This window comes from Halichoerus grypus, chromosome 4 (assembly GCF_964656455.1).
Source record: "Halichoerus grypus chromosome 4, mHalGry1.hap1.1, whole genome shotgun sequence".
Classification (NCBI taxonomy): domain Eukaryota; kingdom Metazoa; phylum Chordata; class Mammalia; order Carnivora; family Phocidae; genus Halichoerus; species Halichoerus grypus.
In genome coordinates, this window is record NC_135715.1 from 30,081,511 (window position 1) to 30,109,318 (window position 27,808).

Consider the following 27,808-nt stretch of genomic DNA (forward strand, 5'->3'; position numbering starts at 1 on the left):
TTTTGTGAAGATGTTGATTTTTCTGGGACCATGCTGCTGCAAGTTGGTTGTTTAACAAAATATTTTTAGATTCTAACATAGAGATGAAAATGCTCTGTGCATTTCCTAAACTTTGAAATGGAGAAAACTAGGCCTGTCTTTTGAGAAAAGATTCAGGTTGTATGTTTTTCTGTATGCTTTTCTTAACATATTTGCTAACAGCTTTCAATAACATTTCCAGATGATTTTTTCTCATTTAGAGAAGAAAGGGAAATTGAAAAATGACTTTTTTTAAGCTTTTTTATTTTTTTTCTTTTTGTACTTTAAAAAGTGAAAATGTCCACAGATAACTACATGCCATTATTATTCATAATAATAATTGCACTATCTATACAATTTATTTATTTACATTTTCTTTATAAAACAGCAGACTGTTTTCTGTCATAAAACAAATCTGGCTTGTATTGAAACAGATATGTCGTCTCTTAAAAGAGTTTTAAGGTTTCCTACTTGCATTGACTGTCTTAAGCTTTAAATCAATGTCTGGCTCTTAATTTTAGTAAATGGCATGACACACTATATCCATGAAGAGCTTTTGACAAAAACTTATTTATCAGTCTTTCTTTGCTGTGTCGTTTACTCAGGTGGCTTCAGTTTCCCTTTAGTAAAATAATATCACAGTGCTGGTGCTAGAGTACAGAACAATGTTGTTACTGTGAACGCATCTTCTGCAGATAATATCCTGTTCCCTTTCTTTGTTGATATTTTTCTTTCTTAAACTTTGTCGCTCAGAATATCTTTAATGCTAGCCAAGGAGTCAGGGATTTGGACGTATTTTCATGGACTTCCAAAGCTTTTTTTCCCCAGGTGAGTTAACTGTAAGGAACAGTCATACATTATTCAGGTATTTCAGCATGTATAATAAATTTTACCTTCTACCTTTTGAAGCCTTTGCTTACGGTTGATAAAAGAATTTTTGCCAAAAAAGTGCTACAGTTGAGTTTCCCTGGTAATCCTTTTCCCTCTGCTTTTGCCAAAGAATGTATTATTAGTTCAAGTTAAACTTTTATGTGACTTCAAATTTGCTGTATGTAATTTATGACTAGCTTCTCCCACAGTGACATCCACATCTGGCTTTCTCAGAGTTTGCTTATTTCAGTGGGAAAGTCCCAACTCTGTGGCTCTTCTCTTCTTCCCTAGCCTTTCACAATGCCCCTTTGGATGTTCATCTGAGAATGGGGTGGGAATGCAAGGAGAAAAAAATAACACTGCACTTCATCAGTTTCACTCACTGGTCCCCAGGTCTTCCATTTCTGTACTGAATGAAGCATGTATGTTAGGGTTGCTTGAGAATGACAGCTGCAGTTCTATCACCTTTTTTTGTCTATCAGCTCTTATACTGCTTAGTATAAAAAAATGGATAGACTTTGTTTTACATTTATTTATATAGTTTCTTTGTTCAATAATATATTAAATATTTTAATAGAAGTTCTCATATATTGCCTTTCACTGAATAACTTGCAATTGTTATTAGTTTTTGCCAAGACTTACCTCTTAATGTTACACTAAATGATCAAAAGTTGGAAATATTGTTATAACTTAGTTAAAAGCTGTAAATATATCATTGAATACCAGTGAAATTGATTTTTCACTAAATATATTCATATTTGCTTGTTGTTTTTGACATCATACCATGTAACTTTTAAAAAATGAGTTGTAAATAGGACTGACATGCCTCTTCCAACTATTAAATAGCATGCTGTATGTATTAAAATTGATTATTCACAACTAGACATTTTTAGATGTTTACTGAAAACTTAGTATAGTAGCACAGTTTAAAATTTAGACCCTTACTCTCCATTTTTATTTTGAACACTCTCTTTGTATTCATATGTAAGTTTTTACAAATACATATGCATGGGTAAGTACGATGCATATTTTAAGTTTATTTTAGATTATAAATCTAAGTTTTTCAGGTATTTAAACTTCTCATTTCCATTAAATTGCCAGTGTATAAAGAATGTTGGATAAATACAGCATGACAATTGCATTAACTGTAAATAAACATTATCCCTAGTACCTATTTGTATATTTTAAAATTGGTGATTATTTGTCACCATAATGAAATTTATACAATATTATGTGAAGGTTAATAGTGGGTTTAAAATTTTCCCTACCATATGTTGAATTAAAGTCACAGGTACACAGAATTCTTGAATCCACATTGTTTTTAACCTCAGGATTTTATTTTTAATTTTTTTACCATAGAAAAGACCCTTTAGTACGAGACTACTTGTAGTGATAGAGGGATAGAACTATTCAGTATTATTTTATCTTGCATAAATGTTAGTGGTGGTTTTTTTTTATTTTTATTCCATTTATATGACATTATTAAATATTAATTTTAACCTAATGTTTGAATAAGTGCCCCAGTATGGTCATCTTTTGTTGTATTTAAACATAAAGCAATTTGTAGAGTCTCTAGTACTGTATTTAAAAGTACAGTTTAAGGGGCGCCTGCGCGGCTCAGTCATTAGGCGCCTGCCTTCGGCTCAGGTTATGATCCCAGGGTCCTGGGATCGAGCCCCGCATTGGGTTCCCTGCTCGGCGGGAGGCCTGCTTCTCCCTTTCCCACTCCCCTTGCTTGTGTTCCCTCTCTCACTGTGTCTCTCTCTGTCAAATAAATAAATAAAATCTTTAAAAAAAAAAAGTACAGTTTATATCTGTCTTAAAGGAGTAGTAATGACAATGGAGGAACCCGCAGTATGGAACTTTCCTTTACATGTTGATGGGAAGATGAGCAAATATGAGGAGGTTATTATTTCTCTTCATTGCATTCACATAGGAAACAATTTCATTCAGATTCAACAGAAAACTTAGGGCATATCCTTTTCTTTCATTTTAGAAGTAACCCTTTTATGTCCAAATGCATTGTATTTCTGTAAAAATGCATCTTTGATATTATTCTCTGTACTGAAAGTATTATCATCTTTTTCTGTTAATAGCATTAATATAATGCTGTTTAGTAATGGCCTAACAAATCTAGCAAGACATTTTTATTTGTATTATATTAAGAAAGTATAAGTTGTTAAAATCTTATAAGGACTCTTAATTCATTCATAACTAGTAAATATTAAGATGCAGTTATATTTTATGCACATTTTGTTCATCATTGCTATCGCTATTAATAAATAAGTCTCCAGAGTCTTCACACCTGTTTTCTCTATAAATAGTTATTACAAAGTGGAAGGAAATGAAAATCTAGACTTTTTAACCCATACCAACATACAGCAATGCAGTAATAATGATTCAAAATTATTCAGTTGTGGTTCACAGAGTATTTTTTTGTTGTTGTTCCTACTGTTTAATATTTCATTAAAACATAAAAATAAAATCAAGTACTACCATATTTCTTAAACTGTGGTGGGCAAAACCAGAGGTTCATTTGCTCTCCCGCTAACTTTTCTTTTCTTCACCTCTATTTTAAGTATTATTCAACGTTGAAAAACTGAAAGATTCTTTAGTAATGGTAGTAATGTATATATTTCTGTTATCTTTGGATATGTATTCTCGTTTGATAGTATTATAGACTTGCGGTAAAAGCTATTAATAAGAGGATGGCAAAAGTGATAATAGATTGTATTTTGTTTATTTTTTTTTCCTATTCAAATTTTCAGGAACCTAAAACTAATACTGATGACTTTTTCAAAGATACAAACTCCTGCTGCCCACAGGAAGCCACAATGCAAGAACAAGATATGCCGTTCTTGCGAGGAGGGCCAGGCATGTACAAGGTAGTGAAGACGGGACCTTCCGGTCACAACATCAGAAGCTGCCCTAACCTTAGAGGTATCCCAATTGGAATGTTAGTTCTGGGAAACAAAGTCAAAGCAGTGGGAGAGGTATGGATTCTTGTAGCTTCATGACTTCTAAATTATTCCTTTTTAATATAATACAGCCAGAGCATCTCTTTCTTCCAAAGGTTGCCATTTCCATCCCAGGTTTTTAAATGTTAATGTTCTTTATCTTTACTTGTATTACAAATATTACTAACATAATTTTTCTGTGTTTCTTTTTTAAGTAATTTTTTTCTCATAATTATCCTTGTGAAAACAATATTTATAATAACAAAATGATTTGTATTGTATATATGAATGTTTGGTATGTGCATATATCTTTTCATTATTACAAATGTACAATAACGTCATGGATTAACAGCACTTTAAAATATTTGCTATGAATTGGTATGGAGATGTAATACATACAAAGAGTTTCATTTCTTTGTTCCCATTTATGTGTCTCACTGAAGTCCTGAGCAAATAAAATTACTTTTCAGTCAACTGTGGCATTTGCCTCAGCCGATGAGCTTGAAGATGTAGTGTGTCATGCTATTTCTCAGCATCAGGGTCATTTTCGGGTTGTATTGTAGACATGACCAATCTAAATAATAGTTTGCCGTGTTAGGACATTTTAGGTGCCAAAAAGAAAAAGCGAGAGAGTGCCACCTGTTTTGGGGTAATGTTTAAAGTTACTTAGGGATTATCCTGTGCCTTAAAAATTATTATTTTTACCAAAGTCATAAATAAGCAGTATTTTACAGAACTTTTTATTGATTTCTGTCTTACCTCAGGCTGTGGTCTTAATTTCAGAAACTAATTTCATGGTAAAAACTTTCGGAATGATTACCCTATTCAAACACTTAAACTTGTTGCTGGTTTTCAGCCTGAGTACCCTGAAAGAATCAAGCGAATCAATCATGCTTTTTGTTATGTACTAGGTAACCAATTCTGAAGGTGCGTGGGTGCAGCTGGATAAGAACAGCATGGTAGAGTTCTGTGAGAGTGATGAAGGAGAGGCATGGTCCTTAGCTAGAGACAGAGGCGGAAACCAGTACCTCCGACATGAAGATGGCAAGTTGGCTTAAATTTGTGATTTATTCTGATTAACCTTTGAAATGCAGAAGTAAACAGCTTTTTTGTGTGTTTATTTTTTAGGTAAAAAGCAAAACTAAAGGTTAAAATCTTACAATTGTTAACATTTGTTTGTAAAATAATGGATACTAAATGAATGCACCTGTAAGAAGAAAATTAAAAGAAAATATGGAACATATGAATCCATCTTTGAAAGCCATGCTTTTTATTTCATTGATGTGGATTCATTATTCTGTGCCAGTCCAGGGCTGAATGTTTTACCCTTTCTGCCACTAGATGGAAGTTCACTTTTCAAACCAGCAATCATAGTACTTCTCCCAGGCAATTTCATTTGATTGAATTTTGTCTCAGAATAGGAGCATTGGATGAATGCCTAGCATCTTTTGGAGCGTTCCTATTTTGTTGTTAGAGTTTCAGCTTTCAACTTTATCTTTTTCAATAACGATCTCATTTAATAAAAGACTTTCCTTATTGTCCCCCTCTCATCATTCTCCTGTGGGCAAAAACATGGTTCTTCCAAGTTCAGACCATGTCATCACTTGGGTGAAGCTTTAAATGATCCTGACTGAGTCAAGAAATCTGTGTTCCCAAAGAACTATATTCACCACTAGACAAAACTGATATTATACTGAAGTTAATTTTTATATCTTTAAAACTAGATTGTGAGTCCTATGTGGACAGGCACAGGGTTTTTAATCTTTGTATTCCTCATTCTAAAACAGTTTTGGCACATACTAATTGCATATTAAGTTTTGTAAATACAAGTTGAGTCACAAAAATATTAGTTAGGACATCAAAATAAATGGGTAAGTCAAGCATAGATTTTATTCCAAATCCCAAAACTTATAGGAAAAGGTCAGATATAAAAGAACACGCATATTTATCCAAAAGAGAGTAAATTCACAGTATTTATTGTCCAAGAGGTAATATGGCCATAAGTATAGATTTTTTTAAATTTGAAACTTCATGAATGACAGAGTACATCTAGATATATTAATATTGTACATTAAACAATTCTCCTTTTTTTTTCCTCACAAGCCTGTGTGATAAGTTATATAATCTTCATTTTACAGCTAAGGAAACTAAAGGTCACAGAATTTAAAATGACTTCCCTGTGGTTATACAGCTGGATATATGGGAGATAGAAGACCTGAGCTAGAATCTTCATTCCTATTTGAGATGCTGTGCTCATTACACCGTACCGCCCTGTGTCAATAGTCAATGAATAGAATTTGAGAACCTACTCCCTTCCTTGTCTTTACAGACACGCTTTTTATAGTCAGAGATGATGTGGTTATAAAATAATGTTCTGAAATGGCATAACCATCCTTCATTTGTTGTGAGAATGAAAAAGGGTTCACTTGATGTAAATCAGACATTTTACAAAATAACCTTCCCATTTATAATATACTTATGTACATACTACAAGTTCAGAAATTCTTAAACATTTCCACTATATAGGAATATTTAGATATAAATGAAAATACCTAAAGTGAGATCAGCTTTATAGAAGACATAGTTAAATAATATGAGAATAGTTTAGGTAACTATCAAAGGACCTTCCTAGCTTATAATTATTTTAACTGGCAATATAGCCTAATGTGTAAGAGTGGACTCCAGAGCTGGACTGCTAGAGTACAAACACCAGCTCTGCAGCTTTTCAGTAGTGTGACCTTGGCCAAGTTACCTAACATCTCTGTGTTTCAGTTTTCTCATTTACAAAATGAAAATACTTTGTAAGTTCGATATGAAAGCTACATGAACAAATAATAACATAAAGCTAGCAGATGGTAAGGTTAGCTGTTATTAAAATGTAAAATGCCGTCTATACTAAAAAGACTGACTTTTAAACGGAGAATTTTATTTCTATATACTTAGAAGGTAGAAGGTTCTTCTTAGATAAAATACTTCTTTAATTAAATTAGGATATTGTTTCTGCTAATAAAGATACTCCGCCCTAAAAGCAGAAGTTTAAATTTCTCTCTGCCATCACTTAATGGTCCTTTGCTCTTTTGATACATATGTATTTGATCATAATGTGATCCTTAAATTAACATTAAGACCTGGGGTGATCAGGGAAAAAGTGTGATAAGTTGGTGCCTTAAAATCACTAAGATTAGCTGATAATTGTATCCGAATAGTCTGCTCATTGGTATTAGTAACTGTATCTAATATGGAAGTAAGAGGATTTGGCACTATGGCAATTTATATGAGGTATTATAAGTAAAACAAAATTTTCCTCTTGCTAAAATTCTTTATATCTGTAAGTAAAGCTACTAGGCAAAGTTACTGCTTGGTTAAAACAGAGTTCATACTTGGTGCTGAGACGATTCTGAGTCTGAGACCATTCTGAGGTTTTAAGAGTGATGCCGTCTTTCCCATTCAGATTAGTGTTCATGGGTATTTTCCAGAAGAGATATTCCACTGCTGAGATCTCTCATACGCAAGAGTATTGCCTAAGGGAAGTGCTGGGATTGATTTCTTGAAAAGAGTCTAGAAATGTAAGTGAAGGGGTAGACGTACAGTACCAGCGGTGCCCCAGGACTCTGATTCACAGGGAGGAAGAATACTCCACCACCTTCTTCTGGTTCCATTTTGTCTGCAAAGGGATCGTAGCTTTTAAAAAATATACTCAAAACTTTTCATTATTCATTATGTTATTTTGATGGAATACTTTTTTTCTCCTTTTTTACCTTTGGCAGATTTTATTTTGCCTTTTTTTTTTTTTAGCTGGCGTTAATATAGCTATTGAATTATGGCATTAGTTTTTTAGTATTATACAGATTCTTATGGCCACTTGATTGATAATAGAGAATAACTTAGCTTATTAATTATGTTGTAAACCGAATAAAATATTTGCCTTTTTTTCATGAAATAGGAATTCTGATATATTTATTGACTTGAGCATGTGCAAATAGCTCTGATTATATGACTTGGTTTATCATCCTTTCATTTTGGGGAAAATGGCCTTATATAATAAGTAAAAGTAAGTTAAAAGTTAAATTTTCCACAATTTTTATATTCAGAACTTAAAATATTTTGTATATTAGTACTCAAATAGAAAAAAGTACCGTATACTTAGACATTTTTAAGACTTTACTATTTGAGTACTAATATACAAAATATTTTAATTTCTGGTTTATAGGGTACACGTTTTTATTTTATAAAATACTCTTGTATAAATTTGTTACAAATTTGAGTTCCTGGTGCAAAAATATTGGTATACATTCAGTGATGTATCCAGCCACAGTAAAAGTAAATTGGCTCCATAAGAACATATCCAGTTTCTAAGTTTCACTGTGTATTTGATAAATGAAAACAAAGATTTGTCATTTACGTTGTCAAGTGTCAATGACCCTAATTGTTAGACTTATTATTAAATCTAAATGTGAGGTTATTTTAAAATCTAACCATTATAAACTCTTTCTTGGCGACTCTCTCTTTATTCTATGAATAGGGAATAGCACATAAGAAACTAATGTTATAGCTGTGCCTTTTATTATAGAACAAGTTCTTCTGGATCAAAATTCTCAGACTCCTCCTCCAAGCCCTTTCTCAGTGCAAGCTTTTAATAAAGGAGCAAGTTGCAGCGCCCAAGGATTTGATTATGGACTTGGAAATAATAAAGGTAGGTTTTCGAAAGTGAGTCTTTTACCTACCCAACTTTAATATTTTTTATTACCTTCTCTTTTACCCATTTTTATTACTGTTCACCCACAAAACTTTATTAAAGTTTCCTGGAAAACTAACAATCAAAATGTTTGCAGAAGTGTTGTTTTTACATTATCATTTTAACAGTTTTAGCTTATGTTTTATAGGAGTTCTTGATTATTTGCTCTTATTTTAAAGATATTCACTTGGAATTTACATCATAAAGATTCTGTGACACTATATTTAGTAAAAGAACTATTGTTTTTATCATCCACTTATTATTAAGAGTAGTGTTAATGAGCAAAAAAAGAACCTTCCAAAATGATCATTTAAAATCAAAACGTTTTAAGTAATATTACACATCAGCCTTATTACATATGTGCGGTTTTGAATGTCTAACCAAGTGATCTTAGTTAATTTAGAATTACATGAAACGGATGATATCTTTGGGTTTGATATGTATAATGAAATCAGGAAGTTGTGAAAAGAAAAACAAAAGCCCTAAGCCAGAGAATATAAAATGTGTGTAGCTGTTTTGGGCTGCCATATTAGAAGAGACCAATGTCATGGACAATCCAAACAATAATTATTTCAGAATAATTTATATCTGAATTTCATCTAAAATTGTATTTGTATCTAAATTCAGACACATTCCTGTCCCTTTCTATGTACCTGATCCTGACTCCTTTCCTAAATCAGCATATCATCAGCAAGTAGCATAGAGTTGGATGATGGGTAGAAGGGAGAAGATAGCCTATGGGGAAATAATTTTACTTTAAAATGTTATCTAAACTAATTCATAGGATTTGATTTCAAGGAACAAAGACAGTGTCATTAGACCTGACTTGCAGAGCAAGTGAAATGATGAAATAGTCAACAAGATGCAAAATGACATCAATATAGAGGAAATATTCAATTTAAAACAAAACCACATTTTGTTTGATACCTTTATTGCTTTCCACAAAGTATTCATACAAAGGAAACCTAGCTACAAGATTTCTTTTTGGCTTTTCCTACTCTGTTATGTTGGTCTATCCTGCAGGCTTGGAGATACCTGCTTGTTTATTTTTGGTAGGTTAGATTTCAACTAAGTTGAGCTAGATCTTCATACTTAAGTAGGGTAATGCGTGGTGGTGTTTTCTTCATGTCCCTTTCTCTCTCCCATTATCGATTCCTAAATTAAAATCTCAGCATTTACTTATCACTGCTATGCTTTGTTAATAATCCGTTTTAAAGCCGTGTTTAATTCAAATTGTATGCTGTCAGTCAATCTCTAAAATGTCTAAATTGTACTGGTGGCTATCACTTTAAATCAGTCTTTAAAATATAATTTATTAAAACGTCATAGGAATATAAACCAACTTTTAAGAGCCAAACATTGCTGAGAACATTTGTTATTAAGTAGAAATATTAAAGTATTACTTTTTAAAAGTGTGATTCTGCTAATATTGTTCAGAAATGGCATGTACTTGTTAGTAGGCTTTTTAAATATTTAGATGGTACAAAGGAATATTAAGAAATTTAAATCTCATTAAATATATCTAACCTTTGTTTATGAACTTACCTTTAACAGTAATTCCCATTTTCTTTAACTTTTTATACCGTCCCAAGTTCAAGAAATTGTTTTTTGCAAAAATTCTGTATTCTTAATTCTAAATAATTCTTCATAATCTCTAAAATCCTTTCTGTAACTACAGCGTAAGTTTTTGAACAGTAGGCATGTAGCTATGTACACAGTTCTTTCCATATAAGTCTTTTCCTTCTTGCTGCTTCATTTAAAGTTTTCACTTAAAAAACTTTATTTATATTTAGGGACTGGAAAGGTACTGTTTTCCGGTTTCTGCATCAGCTAGTCTAGATATGTTTTTTCTTCTTCTCTTTTTCAGCATCATATAAACTATTTAATATGCATAATCTTATAAAGGAGGAGCTAAGGATCATCCATCTAATTATATTGTTTCATATTTTTAAAAATATTTATCTGTTAAAGTCCTTTGTATTTAATTTTAAGGAAAAATGCCTGAATTCATATTTGAGATACTGTTCAAATTAGATGGCTCATACTCCTTTTTATCTTATAGGTCTTATAGATTTTTATATTATTCATCCAGGCAAAGGAGTTCATGCTTTAAGAAGTATAATTTCTTGGCAGGAACCACTTAAAAAAAAGGAAATATTAATTTATTAACTAAATGTAAATATATTACTAAGTTAATAACATATGCTTTGCCTCCCTTCAATTCTACATTTTCTTAAAAACCTTTTCATATTTGCTTATTTTCTGCATGAAGTGTACTGCATATGAGGCAGGGTTATTTAGTCATTTGTTAGGTATTATGTAGAAGACATCGTTTACTTAGATCTTCATTTACACTTGTATGATATTGAGTCAACTTATCTATCATAGATTCTTCATGGACTCTGAATTCTCCCATGCTGCTGCTCAATGTTGTATAAGAATTTACATGAATTTGTTTTTGTAGGTGGGCTGTTACATAAGATTATTAAAACAACATGCAACATTTGGTCCCTAACTTGAGGATAACAAACACGAGCTTCCACTCATTTCTGAATTGGCATAGTTTTATTTAGTGTTTAACTTTATCTGAATGTCATAAACACCATATTCTTTGCCATTTTGGATGTTAATTAATAACAAGTTGTAGTTTTGACTGTTTTGCCCACTGCAGGTGACCAACTGAGTGCCATATTGAATTCCATTCAGTCACGGCCCAATCTCCCAGCTCCTTCCATCTTTGATCAAGCTGCAAAACCTCCCTCTTCCCTAGTCCACAGCCCATTTGTGTTCGGACAGCCCCTTTCCTTCCAGCAGCCTCAGCTTCAGAGTAAGTTTGTCAGCCTTACCTGCCTCATCAAGCCATTTCTGAAGCTTTGTTCTGAGTTGTTTATCAGTTACTAATTATTTATCAACTCACTTGACTGGTTTTATTTAATGAGGATGTTATCCCTTCCCACATTTTTGAAGCTTAATTTAAGCTATTTTGAGCTAAGACATTCTGCAGCTAAGACATATGTTTTTTAATCACACCTTTTTTATTAAGTATAGTTATTGAAGTATGACTGTTATGCTCTCTATTCTAATTCCAGCATAAGCAAATACATACAATAAAGCGTGTTAAGAAAAACTTATTTTATTTAAGTTTTTCTTTTACAATATGCATGACTATGCTAAGCCTCAGTTATAGAGATAACTTTCATTGTTTTACACTGGATCTTTATTACTGAGAGATGCCCCAAGAGAATAAACCTATTTCACTATACAAGTGGGTGGAGGAGAGGTGGTACTGGGCAAGTTTGTTTCTTTTAAGTGAATTTGGTATCTATGAAATGTATAGCAACTTTAGGTTTCCAGATTTTCTCAAATTGTTGTTTCTTCTCTTGCTTTTTATTTTTGTTGTTGTTCTTCTTGTTTCTAATATGTTAAAGTGATCATTTGATTTTCGCTCTGCCTTCTAGGATTGCTCTTGCCTTTCATCCAGGATAGTAACTCACATTGATCTGGAAAATAGACCCAAACAAATTACACTTAACAGAGTGTTCTTTTTTCCTTAATAACCTCCTGAGGCTTCCACATAAACATCTCAAACCTTCTTGCAATATGACAACAATATGTTCTTCTTGGCCTTCAGTTCATATATCAGCCATACAATATATTGACACACTCACTGAATGAGGTAGTTTATGAAAGTCCCAGCTCATGCAAATGATGTTACTTGTTATGATATTATCTACGTTAGAGTATATAGGAGTATAAGCTTTTCTAGGATTGCACTATACATTAGGCAAGTTTAATGAAATTAAGTAGTTTAGAAATGTAAGTAATATCAATTTCTAGCCAGTCATTTTCTTTATATATGTATAATATTCACTTGATTGTCTCTTAAAAGAAGAATTTCAAGGAAATATAAGTGTCATGTGCGTGAAATAGTTCTTTCCTTCCTTGGTAAGCATTACAGAAGAAGGAAAGAGGAGTGACAACTTAGCTTACTCATTTTATAGAGCAACATTTTTTTTACGTTTATATGTGCCGCCCAGATTACAAGAAGGTTGAAAGGTAAAGACAAGGGAAAAAACAAAAACGAAAAATATCATGATCAGTTTAGGTAGAAAATCCATATTAGATATAAAATTTTAAACAAGAAATTACCCTGATAATGTCATAGCCACAGCAGACAAGAGAAGAAGTAAGGATATTTTTGTTCTACCCAAAGGGTCATTGCAAGTCTTCTAAAAAAAAAAGTGTAATTATTGTTTTTGCTTTACCAAATTATTTAATAAAATATTTCAAAATATAAAGACCATAATAAAATCAGATTTGTCTCTCCCAAAGGATAATAGGTTTCCAACTGACACTGTTATCAAAATAATTTTATGCATCTTGTGTCTGGGTGTTATCAGTACCACTTCTTCCTTCACCATCTTGGAGCAAATTTGAAATCATGGCCTCGACATATCTCAGTTACCAGTTTTCTGAATCATTGCTTGCCTGTACTCCAACAATGGGAATTAACTTAAATCTTTCTTCTAAACCTCTTAGTCTCATCAGAATATCATTGAAGTTTGACTTCCAAATTCCGCAAACCAGAATTCTTAATTTTTAGCGTGACTAAAAATAGTATGGAATCTAAAAATAGTTTTAATGTTTTGGAAATAAATTAGAATGGCCTTAATCACATCATATTAAGAAAACTAAATATGGCAGAGTGCTTATTGTTGAGACTGCCTGAGTAGGGTATTCTTTCCTGAACGTCACTGCTATCATCACAGTAGCAGTTCACCTTGCTTTAGAAGATGGCTACGTACTGAATTTCCCATTACTAATTAGTAAAACGAGAATCATTTCTTATACTTTTGTGATTCTAAAACATGTATAGAAGACTATATTTACTAATTTTTGCTTATACTGATAGTCACCATTATGTACTAAACGCTGTATTTAAGCACTTTAATACATCCTCATTTAATCATTTAAGATAATGTCCCCATCTTACAAATAAGGAAACAGAAGCTTAGGATAAATGATTTTCCCTAGAAACACCTACAGTAAAATGGTAGAGCCAGAATGTGAGGCCAGTCCTACTGACTACAAAGACCATGTTTTAAATATTCACCTTTTTTGGGGGGCGTCTGGGTGGCTCAGTCGTTAAGCGTCTGCCTTCAACTCAGGTCATGATCCCAGGGTCCTGGGATCGAGCCCCTCCGTCAGGCTCCCTGCTCAGCGGGAAGCCTGCTTCTCCCTCCCTCACTCCCCCTGCTTGTGTTCCCTCTCTCTCTGTGTCTCTCTCTGTCAAATAAATAAATAAAATCTTTAAAAAAAAAAGAGCTTTTTTTTAAATAAATAAATAAATATTCACCTTTTTGTACTGATAAGTAATGCTGCCAAAACTGGCCTTTAATATGTGTGGGTTTTTTTTTTTTTTAAGATTTATTCATTTATTTGCGAGAGAGCAAGTGGGGGTGGGTGGGGGGAGGTGCTGATGGAGAGAGAACCTCAGACAGACTCCATGCTGAGTGCAGAGCCTGATGCAGAGCTCGATCTCACAACCCTGGGATCATAACCTGAGCCGAAACCAAGAGTCAGACACTTTAACTGACTGTGCCACCCAGGTGCCCCAATATGTGTTTTTAAAATTTCTGACTGCATTTGTTTTATCATCTAGAATATTAGTTTTGTTCGGGTTGGTTATTTTTTCCTTTATAGTTTAATTTTAAGAATGCAGAATAGTTGGAAAGGAAAAAAAGATTTCCTAAATGTCATAACTCAAGTTCCCAGTTAAGTAAACAAGCTCTACATAGACACACATGAACTGCCCCACATGTTAACTTTACCTAGAATTTCTGTGAGTGTTATCATCAATAATTCTTTAGGTTGTTTTGTTCCTGAGGCATAGTTTTTCACTAATATTTGGAATTGGTATTTATTCTGGTACATTAAATTAATTTGATAATTTTTGAAATTAACAAAATTATATATATATATACACAAATTATTTCAACTGTTATTGTACTGAAATAGAATAATTAACAGAAATAAAATTACAAATTTCCCTTGTCTTATGCGTGGATAGGCATGAGAGAGAGAGAAGTGTGCATATAGGCTTTTTCTTTACTGTTGTATAATTTACTTTTTTATTTCAAATTATTTATGTAGTTTTTAGAGTTGGTAAGCAGTTTTGCAATGAGGTTCTAGTGAACTGAGGTGGAGTATGCTATCTCTGCCTGCTTTCTGTAAGAAACCTTATTTTCACTGTCTACTCATGTGTTTTGAAAACATCATTTTCTGTCCTATAGCCCCTGACCGGTTCTTACACATCATAGGCATTGAAGGAATATTTATTGACTGTAAATGCCTAAGATGATCACTTTCTTCAGTGTAAACCATGAATTTAAGGTCATGTATTTCTTGTTATTTTATGCTAGATATTCCAGTATTTACTCAGTGTACAGCTTCAAAGAAGAGGAAGAATATTTCAATACTAATTAAAACTGCTATAATATGACGACATGGTGTCTAATATACTGAGTTATGTTAATTCTGAGTTTATACTTAAGCATGATCCTCCAACTGAGAAACTATTCCAAATGACTGTGTTTAACACGGGCATTTTATATCTACTGTACAGGATGCTAAATAGTTTGTTTTTATTTTTCTTGTAGAAAAAATGATAATGAAGACAATTTACTATTCTCCCAGGCATTTTAACCATGTAACATGTAACATATATTATTTTATTATTTGTTATGTTATCTGTTATTTTGACAGGACTTTCAAGCCCAGATAGGAAACCTCAAGGTTACCTTGCAACAAGAGTTTTTCTATGACACCTGTATGTCACATTCTTAAATGAGACCAAAATTTGCTAAATGTGACTAAAAAGGTCCACTTGAGTATCTGCATGCATATTTATTTACATTTGAGAATACTAATATATACTAAAGCATTGTGTTTATTTAGCTTATAGAGATGAAGTGATGGAAAGACTTAAAACTCAAATTTCCTCTCCAGCCACTTACTAGCTTTATTTAGTTAGGTTACTTGACACATTTGAGCCCTGTTTACCCCATCCGTAAAGTGGGGTGCCCAGTAAATGTTATCTGAGGATATCATTATTGCCTTCTGATGCAAGCAGTTAACATCTCTTATGCACCAAGGAAGGTTGGAAGAAATCACAGCCAGAGAGAGAGATCAGTTTATTCTCAGTGTGGAAGGAGTAGCAAGAAAGAATTTGGAAAGGGACAATTGAGGTTTCCTAGCTACTCCTCAGTGTACATTTTACAGCATAACTTTATTATTTGTCTTGAGATTGATTCTTCATATAGTAACACTATTTTCAGATATTACTATGAATGTTAGTGTATAAAAGCCAGCTTTGTTTCCAAGACTGAGAGGTCCTTTCTATCCTGGCTTGTAATCATACCACAAAATTTGTCCATTTGCTTACCTGCCTACCTTGAAGGTATGGCACAGATGGAACCTTGGATTTATGTGACTGCTCTTTTCTTCTTTCTTCAAACGTTAGTATCTTCTCTAAAAGCTTTTTGTGTTGGTTTCAGTTCTAGCTGTCTTTGTGCTACATAAGTTGTATCCTTCTTAAGACAGGACATGGTTATAGTGAACCTGAACAAAGTGTCTGATTTCTCTGATCGATAGTTACCATTTTTTGCTTTGCAACTAATAAGTTTGTGGAGAGCCAGATTTTTATTTTTTAGAGCATCCCCAGCCCTCTTGTGCCTCACATTATCGCTGAAGGAGTAATACTTAATCCTTTCATGGAGTTTTTTGAAGTTATTCTTTCTGAGGCCCAGGATACACACACATCAGATTTTGCTCAGAATTTTCCTATCTCAGCCATCAAAAACTCTGAAATGATACGCTTTTCCCTAATGTTATATCCCTTAACCATCGTTACTTGGAATTTACTATGTATTCAGTAATATGCTATGAGTATGTTTTATGCAGGTGCAGTTATGTCTAGAAGTTAGAGACCCATTGTGTTTTGGGGGTTATATCCACCTTACAGGTTTTCATCCATCTTCCTTCCAACTTTCTTATCATGTAGGTTAATGTTATATTCTAATGAAAAGCGTGTTTCTGTTTTATCTTTCAGTTGGAAATTTTGTTCTAGCTTTCATTATTTTATAATTCATTTAGTATACTTACCTTTATGTGAATAAATTTTATTTCCTATTCCATTCCTTAAGCTCCTTTAGTATTCACATAATTCAGCTTTTTTCCTGATAAATTTACCAGGATTCTGGATTTACCGATCGTGCAGTGATACTGCATCTAAAGCTGTCCGTCCAGACGGCTACTAGCTAAGAGTTTGTAATTATTACTATCACCTTATTTTAAATCCTCCAAACTATTAATAGACAGAAGTGGGAATAATTATTACACTTAATTATACTAATTGTTTTATCTGCATATTGTTCAGTTACTCACATCTTTTGACTAGGTTGAATGTTTATATATTGTCTCAAGAACCAATAAACTAGTTTTTTTTATTTTTAAAAATAGATAATTTTAAAATAATTTCCAGAATATCAAGTTAGACTTAACCATTTACTGCCTATGGAAGGCGTCTATACTGTCAAAAATATCTGAAGTTCTATTCAGAGCAGAATACAAATGTACAGTACTGGGATTTAAATCAGGTGAAGAAAGTCAGGAATACTGTCCCTGTTGTTCTACCATAAGCTCAATGAAATTTTATGATCATTGCTTGTGAAGGATCTATAGAATTAATTTCTTTCTTATATTTTAAAATACATATATACACACACATCAATGTAGGTATGTATAAGCATGGACAGAATACAGTGAAATTTAAGCATTGTCATAGGTTTATTTATAAAACTTCCTCAAATTCTTTAAAATATCTATGTTAGGATTACATCTAGTAATTTTACTGAGACTATAAAATCCAATCCAAATCTCCTTAAGATTGAGAACTAGACGAAAAGCAAAAATAGATGCTGAAGACTATTTCTGCCAGTTATTTGCAGTCTCTTATAGCATGTTCTGTGGGAAAAAGTCCATCAATATTACCTCCCGTCTGAGTATCAGGGATAGTGACATAGGCGATGTGATTAGACACCTGACCTCTCAGATATAATGTATTTCCAACATAGTGTCCTTTCTAATATTCCATTTAACATTTCTGATCATTGCTTAATTGTTGACTTAACAATGAAAAGGAGTATATGCTGCTTTTTAAATCCCAGAACTGCAGTTTTGTGTGCTGCCACCAGATGGTGACATATTCTTTGATTCTTCCAGTGTATGTTCCCAGTGACAAGGTCAAGGTTCTAATATTTACAGCAAAACCACAATTTGTCCTTGTTAAACTGAAACAAGAATGTTTTCCTTATTAAAAATTAAAGTTATACTGCTTTTTTGATTATCAGTACCTAAGGAGTGATTTTTTTAAGTACAGTTTACAGTGAACTCAGGGTTGCTGTGATCAGAAAATGAACTAAGTTCCCCAGGGAACTTAATAGTTGGGATCCAAAACAAAGAAAACAAAGAATAAATGACACATAAAGAACCGTATTGTTAATAAAGGGATATTTTATACCAAACACACACATTGACTTCAAATAAGTACTGGAGAAAAATCCCATTTTTTATATTGTTTTAATACTCTCTTTAGTGAACTATATATTGCACCCAAAATAATCAAAATTCCACTGAGGCAAATTTAATAATTGGTTGTTTTTCCTATAAAGTGAGATTTTAAAAAGAACATGATTATTTCGTTTCCAACAAATTGCCTGAAAGTTGATTGACTTTCTTTTGTGCATAGATACCAATGTATGTCTTAAGGATTGTTTCTCTTTTTAAATTGAAAAATACACATCTTTTAAAAAGTTAACTGTCAACGTCTAGTGCGTTGGGGTCCCTGGGTAAGGGTCGCGAAATCACCGGGACACAGGGGATGCAGAGCAAAGGCAGCACTTGCAACTGCATACTGCCGTTTATTTCTTGACATCTTTTATGCTCTTTACAATCAAAATATATTGTTACTGATTAACAATGTAAGCATTAAGATATCCCGATACTTCTTTACGCAAGAGAGGACAAAATCAAATTCGGTTGCACCGGAATAATTACATATCTTAAGTAAATCTCATTCTCTGATCAGTTCTTATGCAAAGGTACCTTATGACCCATTCCCCGAAACTACATAAAATCAAACCCTATGCAGGAATGCTGAGATCAGACAACACCCCGCATATACATTTGAAGCAGGATGTTATCTGATCATCACATCCCCGCACACGAAGCCACTCTCCTCGGTGGGCGTCACAAGGAACAATGTGCCCAAGATTACTCAAAACATCATGAGCCATTTCTCAGCTGACCGGATGCCTGAGGCATAGGCACACAACAAGGCGAGGGAGACTTTTCCCCCTCTCAGGCCTGGGCGTTCCCGACCTTACCCTGCGTGCGCCACAGCACACAAACAATTCCGGCCACAGAGGGCTCACATGCCTATGTTGGCCTCAGTTAACTATATCAAATTATGTTCAAATATGAGCAAATTTTGTAAAAATTAAATGCATAAAACAAGTGTTGTGTGTAGTCACAGCTTAATTTCTTTAGGCATTTAAGACTTTCAAAAAATGTTTCTTATTCACTGTGAATCATACCTAGGAATTCAATCTCTCTAGGCTTTGTAACATATTGAAAAGACTTCAAAGCTGTTCTGGCCTCAAAACCTTTTCCAGGAGTTTGTCCTTAAACCTCTAACATCTTACCCTACAAATTGCCTTGTTTTTCACATTTATGTTTACAGGTGCTTCCAATTAAGATAGTATTCTGATTCCTTCTCCTGTGTCCTCCTGTTAAACCCTGTCTTCACAGACTTTAGCAAGCAAGCCACAAGACTGTATCCTTACATTTGCAGTTTGAATTCCCCTTGAATTAACTGTTCCATTCGAAAGCTGGTACCCTCCTAACAGATATTTTCAGTGACAGTTGCAGACTTTGTATTATATGAGATTTAAATAGCAGAAGAATTCCTTTTGCAGTGCTTAGTACCTTTGAGGTTTTATAGATTTCAAAAAGAAGGTTGCCCAAAAACATTAAAAATTTAAGATTTTTTTTTTTTTAACTTAGATGAAGATGATTTGAGGGCGTGTATGCCCCATCTCTCCATGCACTCCTACCTTTCTCTCTTGAACTACTGCAAGGGGTCCTTGCAGTCATCCTTATTCACAGAAATTACTCTAGTCACTTTTGTTTGTCAGTGCTAAGATCTCATTGTACTTGATCTGTCAGCGGTGTATGACAGAGTTGATCCCTCTTTTTTTCCCTGAAATACCTTCTGCTGGATATTTCCTACCTCATTGACTGTTCATTTCTCTTTTCTGCTTCCTCCTCTGTTCTTTCTTCCTAGGAATGTCCCAGGGCTTTGTCTCTTCTGGACCTCACTCCCTAATTGGTCCTCTCCAGGCATGGAATGTCACTTAGCATCTGCATGCTTGTGGCTCCCAAGTTCATCACCACTTGATCTAGTATATATTTGTTTGTTGCCTCTCCTTTTACCTGAAGATAAACTCCATAAGAATATGGACTTTATTTCTGTTCATCATTTTATCTTCAATTCCTAGAACAGTGTCTGACACGTAATGCATAGTCAGTACCTTGCATGGAAGGACTTCTTGGCTTATGAGTAGTTCATGTTTAATCTTGGCCACACTAATAAATCAGTCAACGATTACTTTTTCTGCATTGAGAAAAGTGTATGTCGTATCCAGTTTTTTATTTCAGTAACAAGAAAGTTATCTCCTTACTACCTGAATTTATTTTAGCTCAACTGATTACATTTATTTTCATTGCTATGAGTTAAAATTTTAAATAAAATGGATTTTTTTTTCAGATTTAGATAGAGTGTTTTTTTAAGATACTACTTTTAAAAGACTACAATTTAGAAGTTCTATTAATTATTTGGAAAAAAGATAATTTAAGTACTTCATTTTCTGCATGGTAAATCATTAATGTGTCTAACATTTTTCAGTGACTTATAAATTTGCTTTGCTTTGTTTGTGTTACAAAACTTTTTATAAACAAAATTTGGTATCTCAGTAATAGGCTCTACAGAACAGTAGCACTAACATTTCCCACCAAAGGTGGACTTAGAAAAGTAGTCAACCGTAAGTGTTTCCATACATACTGGAAAAATCCTATAGTCATGTGTCCATACAGAAAACTAGGTGACAGTAGCTATGCTAAACTGTAAGTAATATTTCTGTATCTCCCGCTATTTATAAAGGAAAAAAATTTACTTATAAACTTTTATTTATAAGTAAGTGAGCACCAAAGAAAAGAAAACTGAGTTAAAGAAACATTAGTCTAAAAAGGAATGTTCATATTTGGTTTATGAGAGCAATGAGCCTTACTTAACTTTTAATGCATTTGGAGCTATCTTTATTAATTTAAATCAATTTGACCTTTGTTTTCCGTTTTAATTTTAGAGAAATATAAACCTGTTGGAAAATTTAGCAAAATATAAACTTTTTACTAAGGTGATTGTGCATACCATTTGAAATGCTTTGTTTCTGCTTGTGTTCTCTGCTGAATTTTTTTTTCCATTGAATCTGTGCTGCTTCTTTGCCAATGTTTTCCACTATAGAATCTCCATCTCACAACCTTGCTTCTCGCGAGCGCATTTACAAAACTTATGGTGTAGCTGGGCCTGCCTCTGCTCTCTCATCTCTGTCTCACAAACTCAAGGGTGGGTATGCGTGCATTCATGGATGGGCCATTCGTAGTGAACATAGGAGGTTTCAATAAAGTTTTATTAGTTCACCTCAGTCATCTCCATCCCATTCCATTTTTTAAGATTAAAGTTTATCATTTTATTTAAAATTTGATATTTTGGGGTAATTTGTGTTGTATCTATTCAATATTATATTATTATCCTATTGATATGCATGGTTGTTATATTTATAGGTTAAATATTGTTTTTACTTAATTTCAGACCTATATAAGGTCTTAAACAAAATAGGTATATAGAAAGAAGTGCCTGATTTGGGGGTTGTAAAGTCAATATTATCAGAACAAGGTGGTATATATGTGTAAGGCATAAAGCATATTGTGATCTGTAAGAACATAGTATCTCATGTGACAGGGTTAGTCTTAAACTTATTTTTCTGCTACGGAATGTTAAATCATTTTCCTGTTTCAGTTTCTTATGAAAAACACTTTGATAATTAAGTTGAAGTTTTTTAGTTTAACTTAGGTATCAGGATAGATATACATATGTAGATACGTAGGTCTAAACCTACATGTCCTGTCTGGCATTGAGTCTTCCTTATAGCATTTTCTTAGTTACTTAGTTTTAAGATTTTAAATTTAGAAATACTCAAACTACTATGACAACTGGTAAAATTTCAGGTAGTTTAAAAATACGCTTTTGGTCTTTTACAAGACTATAGATGCCTACTCATTTTTTTGTCTTAAAGTAATATTTAATTAAACTTGAAATCCTGTATTTTAAGAAAATTTTACCAAGTTATTTTTGCACCAGTGGTTAATGTATTGCAGAAGTTTTTCAAGTAGTTTTCCTTTTTCTGAGAAATCGGTAAGACGTTTTTACATTTCTCCTTTTCACAGTTGACAGTGATACTATATATTCCTATAGGATAATAAGTAGTATTGTAGAACCTGATCTCTACAGTATATAGTGTGGTGTAACCTGATACATAGCATGGCATAGCACAATATAGTATTACATTGTGGTATGTTAATTATAGTGTAGTATCCCATAACCTGATGATTTATGATTTTGGCACAAAAAAATTATACAGGTCATTAGTGAATGAATATGTAACATTTAACATGTTTACTAATTTCTTTGAATGTACTAAATTTCCATCCTGCCCTGTATTATTTTTTCTTCAGAATTCCATTGAGGTTAGACAATTTTTGCCTACTATGACTTAAACTTACATACGATAAATATAAAAAATTAAGCTAAATTAAGTGATGAATGTGAAAGTATTATATATGCTCTAAATATTTTATATTTATTGATATTTCTTATATTTATTGATATTTCAAGCAGCTACAACATGACAGTTTTTCCTAATACTTACTACATGCTCCAAAACTTTTTAAACCCAAATGAAGAAAATAAACATCAGTTAGCAGCACATGGGTCTACAATACTTAACAAACATGACACTCTTTTTAAAAAATATATGAAATACATTTTGGAAAAGTAAATTTTTCAAAAGGATTTGTTTATAATTTGGCAGTTAACAGTTCAGGTAGAAATAACTCTGCATTATTTATATACTTGGACTCCCAAAAGGTATTTAGCTATGACCACTGACAGATCTTGAGAAAATATTCACCACTACTAGAGGCAAAGAAATGCAGTATGCAGGCGCCTGTACTCTGTAACCCTATCTATATAGCAAACATTTTTTGCTAACATATGACAAGTAGTGTTCCTGATATTTGTAAGATTCCATTATTCAGCCAACCACAGAGATTTCCCTTTATGAGGAATTGCACACCGTTGATTTAGAAAGCAAACCTGTTTCGATTCATGAATTGATCTCTTAGAGAAAGGACTGGCAAACTGATTTACTGTTTACTTAGTTGTCTAGTTTTACTGTTACATATCGTTCAGCTTCTGAAATAAATGTGATGGTGAAAGCACTTGCAGCTGTCAAATTAGTAACAAAAACCAGTGCTCCAAACATCACACATTGAAAATTAGTGGAAAGGACTAGACTGATATTTAATTCTACCAAATACAGTTTATTTATAAAATTTGCTCTATGGATCTACTATTAGATCAATAAGATGAGCAGCAGTTTGTTAAACTACTTTTGCACAGTTTGAGAGCACTTATTTGTCAAGATTTTACATCTTTTTATCTGTGCTCTACCAAGGCAGCATCAGTATCTGGAATTTTTTTTATATATATATTGTGATTTTTTTCACCACTTTTCCCTCAAATTAGCCTGGTGTCTTACACTATTTTTATGCAAAGAACACATACTGCATATGATAAATGAAGTTCATGATAGAATGATAAAGAACTGTAGAAACTGAAGAGCATATATTTAGTATATTTTGCTCATTCAAAGAATGAGAATAATTATTCTGTGTTGCAGTTAAAATAACTGTTCCATTCATTAATATGCTCTAGAGACGCCATTTGCCATACTTCATTATTTTACTACAGAATTACAAGACTCTCAAGCATCTGACCCTTACATCGTAGTGGCTATAGTTAGCTTTCCCTGTGGCCTTGGCAGTCATAATTATAAAAAGTGGATTTTCAGGGAATCTGAAATTTGGGAATAGCAGAAGAAAAAAGTATTTATTTAGCATGTACTATATTCCAGGACCCATTCTTGACATTGTATCAGTGAAGAGTAACAGACAAAAATACCAGTCCTTATGGACCTTCCATTAGGAGGGCAGATTCTAGGCAATACTGTCTTGACCTATATACAACTAGAGTATAGACTACAAACACCTGTGTGCACTTGCACATGCCCATGCACACACACACAAGCCAGCCAAAAAACATTTCCCTACATTATCCAAATTTGTTTGCATCCCTTTTGCAAAAAAAAAAGAGAGATACCTGCAATATAACCAGTTGAGAGATCCATCTCAATTTACCACATACCCTTTTTCAAAAAATATAAATACTTCTAGCAAGGTTTATGGGTTTTCAGTCTTTAATACCACTTGAATCACTTTAATCGGATTGCTTTTCTCCTGACAACTAATATTATGTGCATTAAGGGGAGATGTTTTTATTTTAGGGAAGAAAGGTGATGTTGTAGGTTGACCACTTACTGGTGACAAAGACAGCCTGGCTCCAATGCCTCAAAGGAAAGCATGAGGAAGGAGAGGCACTGCATGAGGGCCAGGATGCCAAAAACAAATGGTGTCCCTGTGGAAATATCTAGTGCTCTGCCTGGGAAAGAGAGACATTTTTTTATCCTTTTTTTCTGTTATTTTCCTGACTTCTTATTTCAGGGCCCCATGATTCAGACTTGTACTCCTAATTCTGAGGATCCCACCATTTTTTTTTTTCCAAGAAGACACAGCTCTAAGTTCTAACCAACTAAACTTAATGAACTAAATAAACTTTTAGAATACAATCTGTTTATAAACAATAAGACTGCCTGAATTACATGTAATTAAATAATAACTTTCAGGCATTCATATATTAATTATAAATTCTAATCCAATCATTAGTGTTTCCTAAGCAGCTCTTTATCAGCCTAATTGTGTGTATTTCTGTACTTGAAAATAATAAGGTATCTATATATAAATTCAGTTTCCTAACTCAGTAAGATCTGTACCATTACCCTAATAAGGATGTGAGGTATGACTCTACTGGAAATTTAGCTCAACTACTTTATATTTTAAAATACATAGGTTTTAATTTCTTATTCAAGAAAAGTAATAGTTACGGTTTTTCTTTTTGGTCTGTCCCTGAATTTAAATTCTAATGAATAATTATACTGGCACTGAGATTCAAATAGCATGGATAATTCATACTGATGCATAGGTATTATTTGTTCAGTCTGTTGTACATCCATGAAAATAGTTTTTGGTGGAAATGGTTGTATAATGATGCAATAGAAATTTTACAAGAAATATTTCCCTTTTTTCCCTTATTCTTCAAGTATTTTTGTCTATGACAATATAAATTTTTTAGCTGTGTTTTTATTCAATATTTAGTGGCTATATTGTTAGTAACTTATAGTTTTATTAACAATTTTCACTATGAAATGGACCATACAGGTGACCGAGGAACTATCTCAACATCTTCTAGACCAGTCTCTACATCAGGAAAATCAGAACTGTCCTCTAAACACAGCAGATCTCTTAAACCTGATGGACGTATGAGCCGGACTACTGCTGATCAGAAGAAGCCAAGGGGTACAGAAGGCTTATCAGCTAGTGAATCCCTTATGTTGAAATCTGATGCTGCAAAGTTGAGGTCAGACTCTCACAGTAGGTCGTTGTCCCCCAACCATAACACCTTGCAGACACTAAAATCTGATGGGAGGATGTCTTCTAGCTTTAGAGCTGAATCCCCAGGACCAGGTTCTCGGTCATCATCTCCTAAGCCAAAGACTCTCCCAGCCAATAGGTCTAGCCCATCTGGTGCTAGTTCTCCACGCTCCTCCTCACCACATGATAAAAATCTACCTCAAAAAAGCACTGCTCCTGTTAAAACTAAACTTGATCCTCCTCGGGAACGTTCCAAATCAGACTCTTACACACTTGACCCAGATACCCTACGCAAGAAGAAAATGCCCCTCACAGAACCATTAAGGGGACGATCAACATCACCAAAACCAAAACCGGTACCAAAGGATTCTAAAGATTCCCCTGGATCCGAAAATAGAGCTCCTTCTCCCCATGTGGTACAAGAAAACCTTCACAGTGAAGTGGTCGAGGTCTGCACTTCAAGTACTTTAAAAACAAATAGTCTAACAGATAGCACCTGTGACGAAAGCAGTGAATTTAAGAGTGTCGATGAAAGTTCCAATAAAGTTCATTTCAGCATAGGAAAAGCACCACTGAAAGATGAACAGGAAATGAGAGCATCCCCCAAAATAAGTAGAAAATGTGCTAATAGGCACACCAGGCCCAAAAAGGAAAAATCTAGCTTTCTCTTTAAAGGAGATGGATCCAAACCTTTGGAGCCCGCCAAGCAAGCCATGTCTCCTTCCGTGGCTGAGTGTGCCAGGGCAGTCTTTGCCTCTTTCCTGTGGCATGAAGGCATAGTACATGATGCAATGGCCTGTTCTTCGTTCTTAAAATTTAATCCTGAACTTTCCAAAGAACATGCTCCTATAAGAAATAGTTTAAACAGCCAACAGCCTACAGAAGAAAAGGAAACCAAATTAAAAAATAGACATTCATTGGAGATATCATCTGCACTGAATATGTTTAATATTGCACCTCATGGACCAGATATATCTAAAATGGGTAGTATCAACAAAAATAAGGTGTTGTCTATGCTTAAAGAACCGCCTCTGCATGAAAAATGTGAGGATGGGAAAACCGAAGCCACTTTCGAAATGTCCATGCACCACCCAATGAAGTCCAAATCTCCTCTTCCCTTAACTTTACAACATTTAGTGGCTTTTTGGGAAGACATCTCTTTGGCTACTATCAAAGCAGCTTCCCAGAATATGATTTTTCCAAGTCCCGGTTCTTGTGCAGTCCTTAAAAAGAAAGAGTGTGAAAAAGAGAATAAGAAGGCCAAAAAAGACAAAAAGAAAAAGGAAAAGACAGAAGTTCGACCCAGGGGCAATTTGTTTGGTGAGATGGCCCAGCTGGCCGTGGGCGGACCAGAGAAGGACACCATCTGTGAGCTGTGTGGAGAATCCCATCCATACCCAGTGACCTATCACATGCGACAGGCTCACCCAGGTAAACGGTATTACTGAATCTATAAGCACTTTGTGTTTAAAAAAAAAAAAAGAGGGAACTAAGTCACTTCTGACTTGAGCTGCTCTATGAATTATGTTAAAGTAAAGGGAAACTGTTTTAAAGTGCATCAGTATCAGTTTTGTGGAAAATAGGTAAAGAAATTCTGATAGTATGATGGTAAGGCAATTCAGTACAATGGTATCTTAATGTATCACATTCTGAAACACTGTTTATTTTTTAAATGTTTTATGTGTTACCCAAAGGGTGCTGTTAAGGTATCTAACACAACAGAAATAATGACCGGTCCATACACATAGGAAAGATCCCAGTATTAGGTCTTCTTTGATTTTAGTGTTTTCCTGTTAAAAGTTGCAAATTAAATTAGACTATACTGATTTCCTTGGTCATTTTCCTATGGAACTGATCTCAACTATTTAGTCAGAAGACTGTATTTTTTTAAAGATTTTATTTATTTATTTGAGAGAGCGAGTATGATAGGGGAAAGGGTCAGAGGGAGAAGCAGACTCCCTGCTGAGGAGGGAGCCCGATATAGGACTCGATCCCGGGACTCCAGGATCATGACCTGAGCCAAAGGCAGTCGCTTAACCAACTGAGCCACCCAGGTGCCCAGAAGACTGTATTTTAGGTAAATGTAAGGATTTCTATAACAATTGATAAGTATTCCAAAATTCACCTATTATGAGTTTGGTTAAATTTTTTTTCTTTCTACATATCATACATGAAATGTTTTGTGAAATACATGATTCCTTGAAATATATCATTACAGAATATT

At 33.6% G+C, this 27,808-nt stretch overlaps 1 protein-coding gene across 16 annotated transcripts in view; it reads left to right on the top strand.

Annotated features, from left to right (window-relative positions):
* Positions 1–27,808, top strand: part of MYCBP2 (MYC binding protein 2) — a 272,286-nt gene that overhangs the window by 192,378 nt on the left and 52,100 nt on the right. For 5 of the 16 annotated variants that reach the window (XM_078070219.1, XM_078070220.1, XM_078070226.1 and 2 more), the window contains 7 exons: positions 772–846; positions 3,657–3,881; positions 4,757–4,889; positions 8,416–8,538; positions 11,228–11,407; positions 21,221–21,322; positions 25,372–27,015. In XM_078070219.1, coding sequence (XP_077926345.1) covers positions 772–846; positions 3,657–3,881; positions 4,757–4,889; positions 8,416–8,538; positions 11,228–11,407; positions 21,221–21,322; positions 25,372–27,015 — 2,482 coding nt within the window. The remainder of the gene's footprint in view (positions 1–771; positions 847–3,656; positions 3,882–4,756; positions 4,890–8,415; positions 8,539–11,227; positions 11,408–21,220; positions 21,323–25,371; positions 27,016–27,808) is intronic. The other 11 variants (XM_078070227.1, XM_078070234.1, XM_078070221.1 and 8 more) reach the window with 10 other exon arrangements.